General features: G+C 40.1%; 2 protein-coding genes across 3 annotated transcripts; one reads left to right on the forward strand and one right to left on the reverse strand.

The window, feature by feature from the left end:
- Positions 1–5,352: 5,352 nt before the first annotated feature.
- homezb (homeobox and leucine zipper encoding b) lies at positions 5,353–6,912 on the forward strand. The gene has a single exon (XM_037681063.1). The coding sequence runs from the start codon at positions 5,353–5,355 to the stop codon at positions 6,910–6,912; it is 1,560 nt and encodes a 519-aa protein (XP_037536991.1).
- Positions 6,913–7,566: 654 nt separating this feature from the next.
- Positions 7,567–11,975, reverse strand: cideb (cell death inducing DFFA like effector b). Of its 2 annotated transcripts, none has more exons than XM_037683242.1 (5): positions 11,911–11,975; positions 10,914–11,028; positions 9,364–9,522; positions 9,053–9,234; positions 7,567–7,776 (listed from the first exon to the last, which is right to left on the reverse strand). In XM_037683242.1, exons 1-5 carry the CDS (start codon positions 11,934–11,936, stop codon positions 7,635–7,637), a joined length of 624 nt encoding a protein of 207 aa, XP_037539170.1. In that variant the 5' UTR covers positions 11,937–11,975; the 3' UTR covers positions 7,567–7,634. The 2 variants fall into 2 exon arrangements, with proteins under 2 accessions (XP_037539170.1, XP_037539163.1); XM_037683235.1 differs by having other exon boundaries at positions 9,053–9,279.
- Between the last annotated feature and the right edge of the window lie 355 nt (positions 11,976–12,330).

The raw sequence follows: 12,330 nt of genomic DNA on the forward strand, positions 1-12,330 counted from the left end.
TTTTTTGCTGTTCCTTGTTTAGCTATTTTAGTTCCATGATTTCCTTGACCAAGGCCATAATGGTTCGCTGCTGTTCAGATATGGTGGCTAACTGTCTCTCCACCCATCATATTCATAGCTACTTTAAGTTCTCCTACGTCCTTCTTTACCTCTTTGGTGACCATTGTTGTACCAAGCCTTTAAAACCTTGCCAGGGATCCGGCAGGTTCACTGAGTCTAGTTTGCAGCTAGTTCTACTGCCAACTGCTCACAGCCCCTGCTAGACAGCTTTCCCTCAGCCGGTTGTTCTCAATCCACCTCACCGGCCAACCGCACTCCATCCCTGTCACTTTCAAACACACCACAATCCTCCACTGCTAACCTTCACCTGGGTGAGCACACCAGTCAGCCGCTCTCCTCCGCCAGATTAAACATGGCAGTATCGTCATAATCAGGCTTTATAAATAAACTCAATTGAATACATATACATACAAAAATACATACAAAAAGATATATTCATATAGGCTATATATGTTCATCGATGTGATTAAGTCAGAGTCAGAGTCAGAGTTTCTTTATTGTCATTCGCACCTCATGTGGTACATGTGGTGGAGCGAAATTATGTACACGGGGTCCCAGTTACATCCAACAATAAAATGTATAAGAAAAACAGTAATAACATCTAAGATATGAACTAAGAAAAACATCAACTAAATATACACTAAGCACTCATAACATAAAACATTGAACATCAGCACAAACATGAACATGAGTCTGTGAGCAGATGTGCACGCATGAACACATCAACATTGAAACAGATCAGCAGCAACATGAAACAGATCAACATTAGCATAATGCATTAGGAATGCATCCTAATTAATCAGTTAAATGTGAATGTGTGTGCTCTTTATTCAGAAAATCTACGTCACATCTACATTTCAAGATTTGGTTATTATTATAGACATGAATTAAATGTTAAATATGAATATATCAACACAGTAACAGTGTTACACACGTTAGTAGTTGTAAACACTCAAAAGAATACTGTTGGTTTAGTGCTTACCTATAACCTAAACATTTAACGAATAAACATGTTTAATAATCACGTTAACAGTTACAAATATTGTCTTTCATGCCTGTTGGTTTTTCCAAATATAATAGTGTGTGAATTACAGGTATCAACTTCAAACACCTTGTAGAACTGTGCTTTATGAAGTTCAGTCCATTTGTGGCAGATCTGCCACATCCAAGATGGTGGACGCTCTGACGTACCGCTGCAACGGGACGGGGCCCCGGAGGGGACATACCAAGGCACAGCCTGTTTTTTAAAAAAAAATTTTTTAAAGTTTGCATGTAAGTATTGTTTTGTCAAAGGAATGTCATTTGTTTACGTTGAAAAACTCAAACCTTTCCTGCTGTATATATTTGTGTTGTTATTTTAAAGATCATTTGGATCAGAAAGAATAGAGTTTTGACGTGTAGAAATCCAGAACTCTGCTGAGTTCTTTCATCTATACACGGAGAGCGGGTTCAGGGTCAAGTTCATAGAGAGAGAGAGAGAGAGAAAGAAAACTGACATTTTTTGTAGAACAAGAGGTTGACTATCCGAACTATAACAACTGAGGTAAGTTAAATTTGTTGTCTTCTTGTACCTGTCAGCGAACTATAAATAAAAATAAAAGATATCGTCCTAAAGATATTGCTAAAGCTAACGCTAACAGTGGCGGTTAAATGTTAGCATTACGTCATCATCAATAAAACACCTGCTGTAGTTTATATTAAATTTAGGTGTTCAGTTTGACGTGTTTGGATAAATGTGGTGGAAAAATAATAATGTAGTTCAGCTAGCTTTAACTAAGGAGTCCGTTTTTAGCTATTTACTGTATTTATCATTTTACAAGCCTCAACCCTGAAAGACTTTGTTTCCCCTTGTAGAAGCTTGCACGAATCAATAAAAAGCTCTTATCTATCTAACAGCACTCATAATACATTAAAAAGTATAAACACATTGAACAAAAATATAAATGCAACACTTTTGTTTTTGCTCCCATTTTTCATGAGCTGAACCCAAATATCTAATTTTTTTTCTATGTACACAAAATGCCTTTTTCTCTCAATTATTGTTCACAAATTTAAGTAAATGTGTGTGAGTGAGCGCTTCTCTTTCTCTTCGCTTCTCTTTGGTCACCACCTCACAGGTGTGGCATAATCGTTACAATCATGCTGTTTTATCAGCATCTTGTGCCACACCTGTGAGGTGGATGGATTATCTCTGCAAAGAGAAGCGCTCACTAACACACATTTACTGAGTGGATCAACCAGTTTGCTGCTGACAACCAAAACCAGCTGATCACATGCTCAAGAAGGACCATCAGCCTAACAATGGATCATTAGCACACTGATGGCTGTTTACTACTCACAGAGGGCTGAGTGATACTAGCAATCACAGCATTGTAAGAGGGGGACAGTTGAACCCGGAGGCCTCCACCCCTGTTTAATGATGGACGATTTCTTTTCACAAAGATGGCCTCCTTTACTCCTCTCTCAAACCATCGTTCCTCTCTGTCCAGGATGTGAACATCTTCATCCCTGAAAGAGTGACCGCTGGCCTGGAGATGAGTGTAGACCTCAGAGTCCTGGCCTGATTATGTTGATCTTCTGTGCTGGGCCATCCTTTTGGCCAGTGGCTGTTTAGTTTCCCCGATGTAAGACTGATCACAGCCCTCCTGACACTGAACAGCATACACAACATTACTCTGTTTGTGCCGGGGGACTGGATCTTTGGGATGAACCAGTCTTTGCCGTAATGTATTTTGGGGTTTAAAAGCCACTGGGACGTTATGTTTAGAAAATAAACATCTCAGTTTCTCTGATACTCCCTCAACATATGGAATGACCACTGGTCTGGGTCTGGGTTCCTCCTTTTCACCTGTTGGCTGACTGGAGTCCTGTTTGGGTTTCTTCTCTGCTTTCAAGAAGGCCCAGTTAGGATATCCACATTGCTCTAGAGCCTGTCTTGTGTGGGATTTCTCCTTCTGCCTGGCTCCTGAGCTAGTGGGGACGCTGTCTGCTCTGTGATACAGAGTCCTGATGACTCCTAACTTGTGCTCCAAAGGGTGATGGGAGTCAAACTGCAAATACTGGTCTGTGTGGGTGGGTTTGCGGTACACCTGGGTTTGCAAAAGTCCTCTATCAGAGACTGAGACCTCACAGTCCAAAAAAGCCAACCTGCCGTTTTTTACATCTTCTCGTGTGAACTTGATGTATTTATCCACAGAGTTGATGTGGTCAGTAAAATGTTGGACTTCCTGAGATTTAATTTTAACTCAGGTGTCGTCAACATACCTGAACCAATGACTTGGTGGTGTCCCTGAAAAGGACGTCAAGGCTCTCTTTTCTACCTCCTCCATGTACAGGTTGGCAACAATAGGAGAAACTGGAGACCCCATAGTACACCCATGTTTCTGCCTATAATATTGCTCCCCATATGTGAAGTAGGTTGACTGCAGGCACAGTTTCAAGAGTTGACACAGTTGTTCTGTGGAAAGCGTGGTCCTGCTGCTCAGAGTGGTGTCTGATTTTAATTTTAAACTGACCACCTCTACTGCATCATCAACAGGAATGCATGTAAAGAGTGATGTGACATCAAAAGAGACCATTGTTTCATCAGTCTCCATGATGACATCCCTGACCTTATCCACAAAGTCCATGGTGTTCTGTATGTGGTGTTCTGAGCTGCCAACTAAAGGGATGAGTACATGTATGCCACCCTTTTAGTATAATTTTATCCAATTTATTAAGTTCACTTTTGCATTCCATGATTAAAACACAAGAGTTTTAGGGTTCCTGTACAGTCTTGAAAAATATGAAATTTGATTTTAGAATTTTTCCAGGACTGGATAAGTACCGGGAAAAACAGTACTGTATATACAAATAAAGTTTCTGTGTTCTATTAGCATTTATTAAAAAATAATAATTCTGAAAACTCCTGAAATATATTAGATGATGAACATAGTAACAGTGGTGTTTATACACCACATAGGTTGGGAACTTCTAAAAGTTATACTATTTAAAATGCCATTAAGAACAATTTACAACGTTCACCTTTTAAATAGATGAACAGCTACAAACTCATGTATTAAAACTTTAATTTAAAAAATATCTAATTTAAATTAGCACTTTTAAAAGACAGGAATTTGTAAGATCTCGATCGAAGAATCATTTGACTAACTACAAATAGTTTATATGTAATATTCTGATGCATGCTCAGTAATCCAGGTAGAAAAATCCAACAAAGTTAAGTCAGGTCCTCTGGATGGTTTGGTTTCTTTTTGTTGAAACGTTTCATCTTTCGTCATTTATAAGACTGAGTTTGTTACATCTCCTTGGACTGATGAAGTCCTTTGGATGAAAGACGAAACGTTTCAACAGAAAGAAACCATCCAGAGGACCTGACTGAACTTTGTTGGGTTTATATATAATATTTTCTCAGAAACTAAAAGAAAGCTGAGCAGTATTACAGGATAAATAATCAGTAGGGGGTAGTTGTTTGTCCTCCCACGATGCTTTGTAGAGCTAATGAAAAAAAGAGGAACAAATTCTTCCAATATCCAATAATGTATACAGATGATAAACATCAAAACATGATTCAGATTATGAACAAACACCTAAAATGGTCCTGTTGCCTTGTTTACACATAGAAGTACTTGTGCTAAACTTAAAAAACATGATAATGTGAGATACATACTCATTAATTCCTTAAAGTGTAAAGGTGATTGGACATAATTCAGTTCAATTCAGTTTATTTATATAGCACCAAGTCACAACAGAAGTCATCTCAGGGCACTGAACAGAAACATTCATCATATACATAAAAAGTCAGTTCACACTATTTAACTGAGGAGCAGACTGCTTTGAGTTTAACTTCATCGCAGACTCTCAAGCAAACATGAAGGCAACAGTGGAAAGGAAAAACCTCCAGCAGAACCAGGCTCAGGACAAAAACCTCCAGCAGAACCAGGCTCAGGACAAAAACCTCCAGCAGAACCAGGCTCAGGACAAGCGGCCATCTGCTTCAAACGGCAGAAAAGACATGCTTACACTGAAATGCCAGAAAACAATATTAACCTATCTGTAATGATGATTGTGATAGTTTATATAACAAGTACAAGTCAGATGTAAATGTACCGCCTCTACTGATGAAGTATTCAAAAAGCGTTCATTACAAATAGTGTTAAGTCTCACACAGACAAGATAAAAAAAAGTACAAGTGTACAGATTCTCAAAGTTCTCGGGAAGAATTATTTTTTTAATATAATAAATTTTCATTCCAACTTTTCTTTTTGTGTGCAGGAGACATTTCCACACTCTACAATGAGACAGCTCGCTGAAGGAGGACACATCAGCCCCAGACAAAAGACACCTGATGCTGGGACTCAGTCGTCATCGAATGTTGAAATGCCTTGTGGGAAGGAGGGCACAAACACCCCTGTATGCCTCCCCCTGCTCTCTGAGAGCAAAAGGCTGTTATGGGTGCACTCCAACCAGATTGTCCTGCCGGCAGATTTGGTCGCAGAGCTGGACAAAGCCTTCGATAGGTTTCCTTATCTGACACGTAAACAGAACGCTTTGCTGGCCCAGCGCTGCTCCCTGCACCCAGACCAGGTGAAAGTGTGGTTCATGGCTCAGAGGCTCCAGTATGGTATCAGCTGGGACGTTAAAGACATCTGTGATGTCAGGAACAAGTTTCGATCCAGTGCCAAAGATGCTGAAGAAAATGGGGAAGTTCAGAACAAGATGGATGAAGAGGTGCAAGAAGACAAAAGAAAGGAAAAGAACCAGAAGGAAAAGGGAGGAGAATCTGGTGAGGAGAAAGGAAGAGGGGAAAAGAGACCAAAAGAAGGAAGAATGATAGCTCGAAATGTGAGAGCTAATGAGCAACTGGAGAGAAAAACTAAGCAGGAGCAACCAATGAAGAAAGAAAAGCCTAGAGAAACAGAGAAAGACAAACCCAGCACTCCAAAAAAGCGAAAGAGAGGGGCGGAGCCAGTTAAAGACAAAAAGATGTGGGTGACGCAAGATGACGGTGAGGGAGCTGCAACAGTGGAGGTGAAGACAGACGAAAGTGAGAAGGAGGGTCAAGCATCCATCGAGTCTGAGGAAGCAGCTCTCAACAAGAGAAAAGAGAAAGTTAAGAAGGAACAAATGTTCAACCAAACAGAGACTGTCAACGCGAATCCCACTTGTTTTCACAAACCTTCAACCCAAACGTTGACCACCATTCTTCTGACTGAGAACCAGACAGATCCGCAGCACGCAGCCGACACTCCCTCCACCTTCTCAGTTATGACCCCTGTGAATGACAGCTGTGATGGAAAACCTGAAGCCTTGGCTGGTCCTCAGGAAGATCTGCACACAGAGGCAGCAAACCTATACATTGTGGTCACAGACGTAGGCAAACAGAAGGAGCTCACCACAGTCGACAGCAGTCTTATTGCTGCAGACGATCCACCCACTCTGATCAAACCGGATGCAGACAGACACGCCGCTCCCACTGGAACCCGCTCCAAGACGCGGGCTCAGTTGGCGATGATGAAAATGGCTTTCTTGCACTGTCAGTACCCGAACAGTGAGCAGTACAGCTGGTTGACGGGGGTGACTAAGATCCCCCGGCATGTTTTGGTTCAGTGGTACGGTGACATGCGCTACTCCCTGAAAAGAGCAAAGCCTCGCTGGATGACCAAGGAGCAATACGATCAGGCGCTGAGCAACATCAGGCATCATCAGTACCTAAGCATGCTGAGAAAGTCGACAGACAGGGCAAATAACGCTTACGCCGCCTGGATGACGATGATTAAGGAGGGGAAAGGGTGTAATGGAAAAGAAAGTGAAGAAGCCTCAGCGTTAAAGACTGAATCAACTGTTGACACATAAGAGCAGTTCGTCCTGCCCATTTTATTGGAAAGGTGAGCAGTTCTGTTGTTTTGTTCCATATTTGTTCTGGGCATACGTTTTGTTTATTACAGTTCCAGTAAAACACTTCTGAACACAAATCTCTTTGTGATTCATTCTGTCAAAACACTCATGAGTCAAAATATTTTGTACAATTTCACATATATAAATATCAAAGGACACATTAGTGATTTGGAGCTAAATGAAAATAATTGCACAGTTTGGTTCGTTGCAGCAAGAAAAACAAAAATAAGAAAATGCATGAAACAGTTCAAAGATATAATGTAAAATGTATTGCACGAAAACAACAGAATGACTTTAATATTTTGAGTCTTTTTTTTTCTTATCCAGCTGTACAAATCATTTTAATTTGTTAAATCTTGAAAAAACAAGTATTAATATTTGCAATTTTTGGTTAAAGTTTGGACATACTGTAATACTTACGGCACACAGCTATGCCAACCAGGTCTATTTATAAACCAACTGATTTAACTTTGAACTTCAAGATAGTAGTTTCTAAGACAGGCACCGTGCTTTTTTTGGCTACATCTATATGATTGTAGATCAAATATATAAGACCACAGCTGTGCGCTTTATAGGTCAGCAAGCATAGTTTACTAATAACACAATTTGTTTATAAGATGCTTAATGATAAGAATGTATGTTTAAAATCTCAAACAGCTCTTCTATCCAGTGGGGTCTATTTAGTTCCAGCTGGCTGTGTACTCGGCCCTCTGTGGCTGCCAGAACTCGGCACCTTCGATAACACGACGGATCAACGAGGCAGACGTGAGAAGGAGGTGTCCCGCAGCCTGAAGGAGGGTGGAGGTCAGGCGCAAGATTTCTCTGAAAAAAAAACGAACAAAGATCATTTTATTTTATTTTATTTTGCCTGGTTACTAAGGTTTAATTTAGCTTTTTACAGCTATTGATGTGTTCGCCCAGAGTCAGTATTTTGCAATGCATTGTGGTCTAGATATATTCATTCCTACTTCCAGTTCATTGAAATGCTCTGCAGTCATTCAGACGCCCGGCAACAACGGACATTTCTCTATCACAATGTAATACATCAAGAAAAGTTTATAGTTGTGTTTATGTATAAAAGTGAATTTTAAAAAAAAGCTGGGGTAAAGGACGCCAACTTTGAATACTGGAAATAGTTTTGAACGTATTTGGATGCGGTGCCTGATTTTAAACGAGCATGAGTACAGTATCTGTAAAAAGATCAATGTTCAGAGTTATTATTATTATTATTACTGACCAGTGCAACTTTTTAGTTCTTGTCTTTAAATTTTAAATTTGTTTTAAATTAGTTTGATAACTACATATATTTAGGCCTCATGTTTAGATGAGGGCAGCACGGTGGCGCAACTGGTAGAGCTGCTGCCTCTCAGTGAGCAGGTCCTTGGTTCAAACCCCGGTCCAGGGGCCTTTCTGGGTGGAGTTTGCATGTTCTCTCCGTGCATGCGTGGGTTTTCTCCGGGTGCTCCGGTTTCCTCCCACAGACCAAAAACATGCATGTTAGGCTGATTGGTAACTCTAAATTGTCCCTAGGTGTGAGTGAGAGAGTGAATGTTTGTCTCGTTTGTCTCTATGTGTCCCTGTGATTGACTTGCGACCCGTCCAGGGTGTACCCCGCCCCTCACACAGCGACTGCTGGACATGGGCACCAGCGACCCCCGTGACCCAAAAATGGAATAAGCGGGTAAAGATAATGGATGGATGGATGTTTAGATGAGTTGTATAAAAGACATTGCAGTGTTAAAGATGGACAAACAGGAGACTTTGGGGCTTTTTTCTTATTATTCCCCACTCTGACCACACTTTACTTTTACACAATTTAATATACTATTTTTTTAGCTGCAGAGATGGAGTTTAAGTTAATATTTCATAACAATGACTTACTATTTCCAACCTGTCACTTCTCACCACAAAGTATAGATGCAGTTTTCTTGCAAGTCTTAAAAATTGGGATAATTTAGAGACTAAACACACCATCTACGTAAGAAAAATATCTGAACACAATGCATCAAATTGACTCTTTTTGTACAATTTTTGCAACCGGAAAGATTAGCAGCAAGAGTTTTTATTTTGCACCTTCATAGTGTTTGTCAGGTCTTACCTGAAGACTTTCTTGGGCCCCAGACACTGAAAGTCAGCACTCACAGAGTACAGGCCTTGATAGGTGGCCTTCACACTCAGGGAACCAAACAGGTCTCTGGGATTCAACTTGTAAAGGTCAAAAGTGACTCGAGCTATGTCTCTGCCGGTGCGAGGCTTGTGGTTTTTGAGCACAACTGAACCCTGGATTTGATGAAAGACATCAGAAACAAATCCAGAGAGATGTTTCTTGAAGGGGGATAAACGTGTGGTGATAAGTTTAAGGTGCGGTATTAAGAAGTGTGAGGCTCCATAGATATAGCTCAAACCTACAGCTTGTGGTTTCCACATCTGTCCAGGCTCCAGAGCCATTAGCATGACGTTGTCTGGTAAAGTCATGAGGAACTCATCAGAATCCACCTCGGTACCGTCCTCCTCACAAACCAGACTCAGTGATACGGCAGAAAGAGTGAGCAGCAGCGCCTGGCAGACCTAGCAGAATATTAAAGGAATTTTGAGTACTTTTTATGGAAAAAAAATTAAGCTTTGAAACTTCAAGATCCTTCACATCCTGTGTTTGCGTTAATAGACACAAAATAACCAAAACAGAATACTTAATATTACATAATACAATAAAGTTGTATTAAATTTGGTAAAATGTTAGTCATTTTAAACAGACCTCGGTGAGAAATCTTAATGTTCCTGAAGTTCAAAACCATCTGGAACTGGAACTGTCTGGTAAACGTCTTTGAACTCAAGACTTCCTCTGAGTTTATTTGACATCAAGCCAGTAAATTCAGTAAAATGTCCCGCTTTTAACTTTTTCACAGCTTATAAACGACAATACCACCGTTATGTCCTTACCTTCACTTGCTGAAAGAATATGTTTTACTCCAACAAAGTTAAGTCGGGTCCTCTGGACAGATTTTTAAAAAATTGTTGAAATGTTTAGTCTTTATCTAAAAGTTTTCTTCAGTCTGAGGAGCTGCACTAAACTCAGTCTTATAAATAGCACCTAGCATAGTACAGTAGATCAACCAGTTGACAGCCAAAACTAGCTGGTCACATGATAAAGGAGGACCATCAGGTTAACAAACGACTGTTAGTGCCCTGATAGCCACTTACTGTTCACAGAGGGCTGAGTGATACTAGCAATAACATTATTGTAAGAGGGGGACAGTTGAACACGGAGGCCACCACCCCTGTTTAATGATGGACGATTTCTTTTCACAAAGATGGCCTCCTTTACTCTCTCAAACCATCGTTCCTCTCTGTCCAGGATGTGAACATCTTCATCCCTAAAAGAGTGACCGCTGGCCTGGAGATGAGTGTAGACTGCAGAATCCTGGCTTGATGATGTTGCTCTTCTGTGCTGGGCCATCCTTTTGGCCAGTGGCTGTTTAGTTTCCCCGATTTGTAAGACTGATCACAGCTTGGCACTGAACAACATACACAATATTACTCTGTTGGTGCCAGAGGATTGAATCTTTGGGATGGACCAGTCTTTGCTGTAATGTATTGTAATTGAGGACGTGTCCAAATATTATCAATGTCCGTAATGCTAGTATCACTCAGCCCTCTGTGAATAGTAAGCAGGCCATCAGGGCATTAACAATGGGTTGTTAGGCTGATGGTTCTTCTTTTGCATGTGAACAACTAGTTTTGGCTGTCAACAACAAACTGGTTGATCCACCATGAGAAGTTGCTATTTATAAGACTGAGTTTGTTGCAGCTCCTCAGACTGAAGAAGTCTTTTGGATAAAAGACTAAACATTTCAACATTTATTTATTTTTAATTCGTCCAGAGGACCTGATTTAACTTTGTTAGATTTTTTTTTTCTACCTGGATTATTGAGAATGCATGAAATATGTTGTACTCTCACCCTCTCCTTCAGCTCCTCCAGGGTCCCTGCTGTGATCCCTTTTCTGGTCTCTCTTTTGTGACAGCAGACTCTGAAAGGCCTCTGAGGTGGAGACCAAACTCTCTTGGTCACAGATCTGCGAAACATCAGACATAGAAGCTATTAAATTATCAGTTAATCTTCTCTAGCTTATTCAGGGTTTAAACATTTGGACCTTCAGTAATATAAAAAACACTGACGACTGATAACACGAGCAGTGGTTCTGATTACGTCACACATGGCAATGTGGAGTGTTATACCGAATAACAAACTTGGAGCAGAAAAATGGATTCAGTGACTATGTAATATTGATTATTTCTCAGTTTTCTGTAAAGAAAAAAAGTGTTGTACATATAGTACATCACTTTTATCCTTCTCTAGATGTTGTGTACATAATACAAGTACTGGTACATCTTTTGCATTTTACCACTTTTAACCTCCTAAGACCCGGACTCTTGCATATGTGGATGCCAGGTCCTAGTAAAGCATTACCACCTGCCTCGTTTAACCTAAAGTCTCCTAATACAACATAGTCTGTATTGTGCCTGTGCCAAACTCGAGGCCTGTGGGCCAAACATGGCATCTTATCTGGTGCCCAAGAGGACATTTTAAAAGTAAAATGTTTTTTATCACTTCTCTTTCACTTAAAAACTGAGTATACTTAATTTAGTTCAGACAGTTCATGACAGTCAATAAAAAATAGTTAAAATGTTCAGCAATCTTTGATTTTGATGTGAAAAAAGTGACAGAGAATGTCAAAAGAGACCGATCAAACTCTCTTTGAGGAACCTGCAACCATGAAAAAATGACTGGTGTTAATGTTTTAACAGAAATTAGCCCATGGTTACCATTAAGGTTTTATTTTTGACCCCTTTTTTGTAAATACGTTTGACATCCCTATGCATTGATCATACCTTATTTTACAGCAAAGGTGTAGTGATTTAAATCAATTTGTAATGAGTCAAAACAATCCCCTTACTTGAGAAATAAAGATGTGGAGGCCATCCTCGCCAGTATGTCTCCTCTTCTCACAGCCTTGTTTCGTAGAGTGTTTTGGTGTGATCCAGAAACTGGACTTTGCCTCCAACGTGGTGATAATGTCAGTGAAGAACAGATCAGAGCAAAGGTCTTGTTGCTTGTGTTTGTGACTGAGTCACACAGCAGCATCATTGATAAGATGGGGAGGGTTAGTGCTGATTAAAATGTCTGACAGTAACCTTTTCACACAGGAACTGTAGAGCAGTGTGGACAGTGAATGTACATCACTACATAATGGGGAATGTTTTATTCTAGTTTAAGTGTCTAATTTTCTCTCCAGTGATTTTTAATTTTTTTTTTTACAAGAACTATGCGTTTTGGCTTCAATAACAGTTTATATTTCAAAATAATGCAATCTAAC

This window comes from Nematolebias whitei, chromosome 1, assembly GCF_014905685.2.
Source record: "Nematolebias whitei isolate Nwh7 chromosome 1, NemWhi1, whole genome shotgun sequence".
NCBI classification, from domain to species: domain Eukaryota; kingdom Metazoa; phylum Chordata; class Actinopteri; order Cyprinodontiformes; family Rivulidae; genus Nematolebias; species Nematolebias whitei.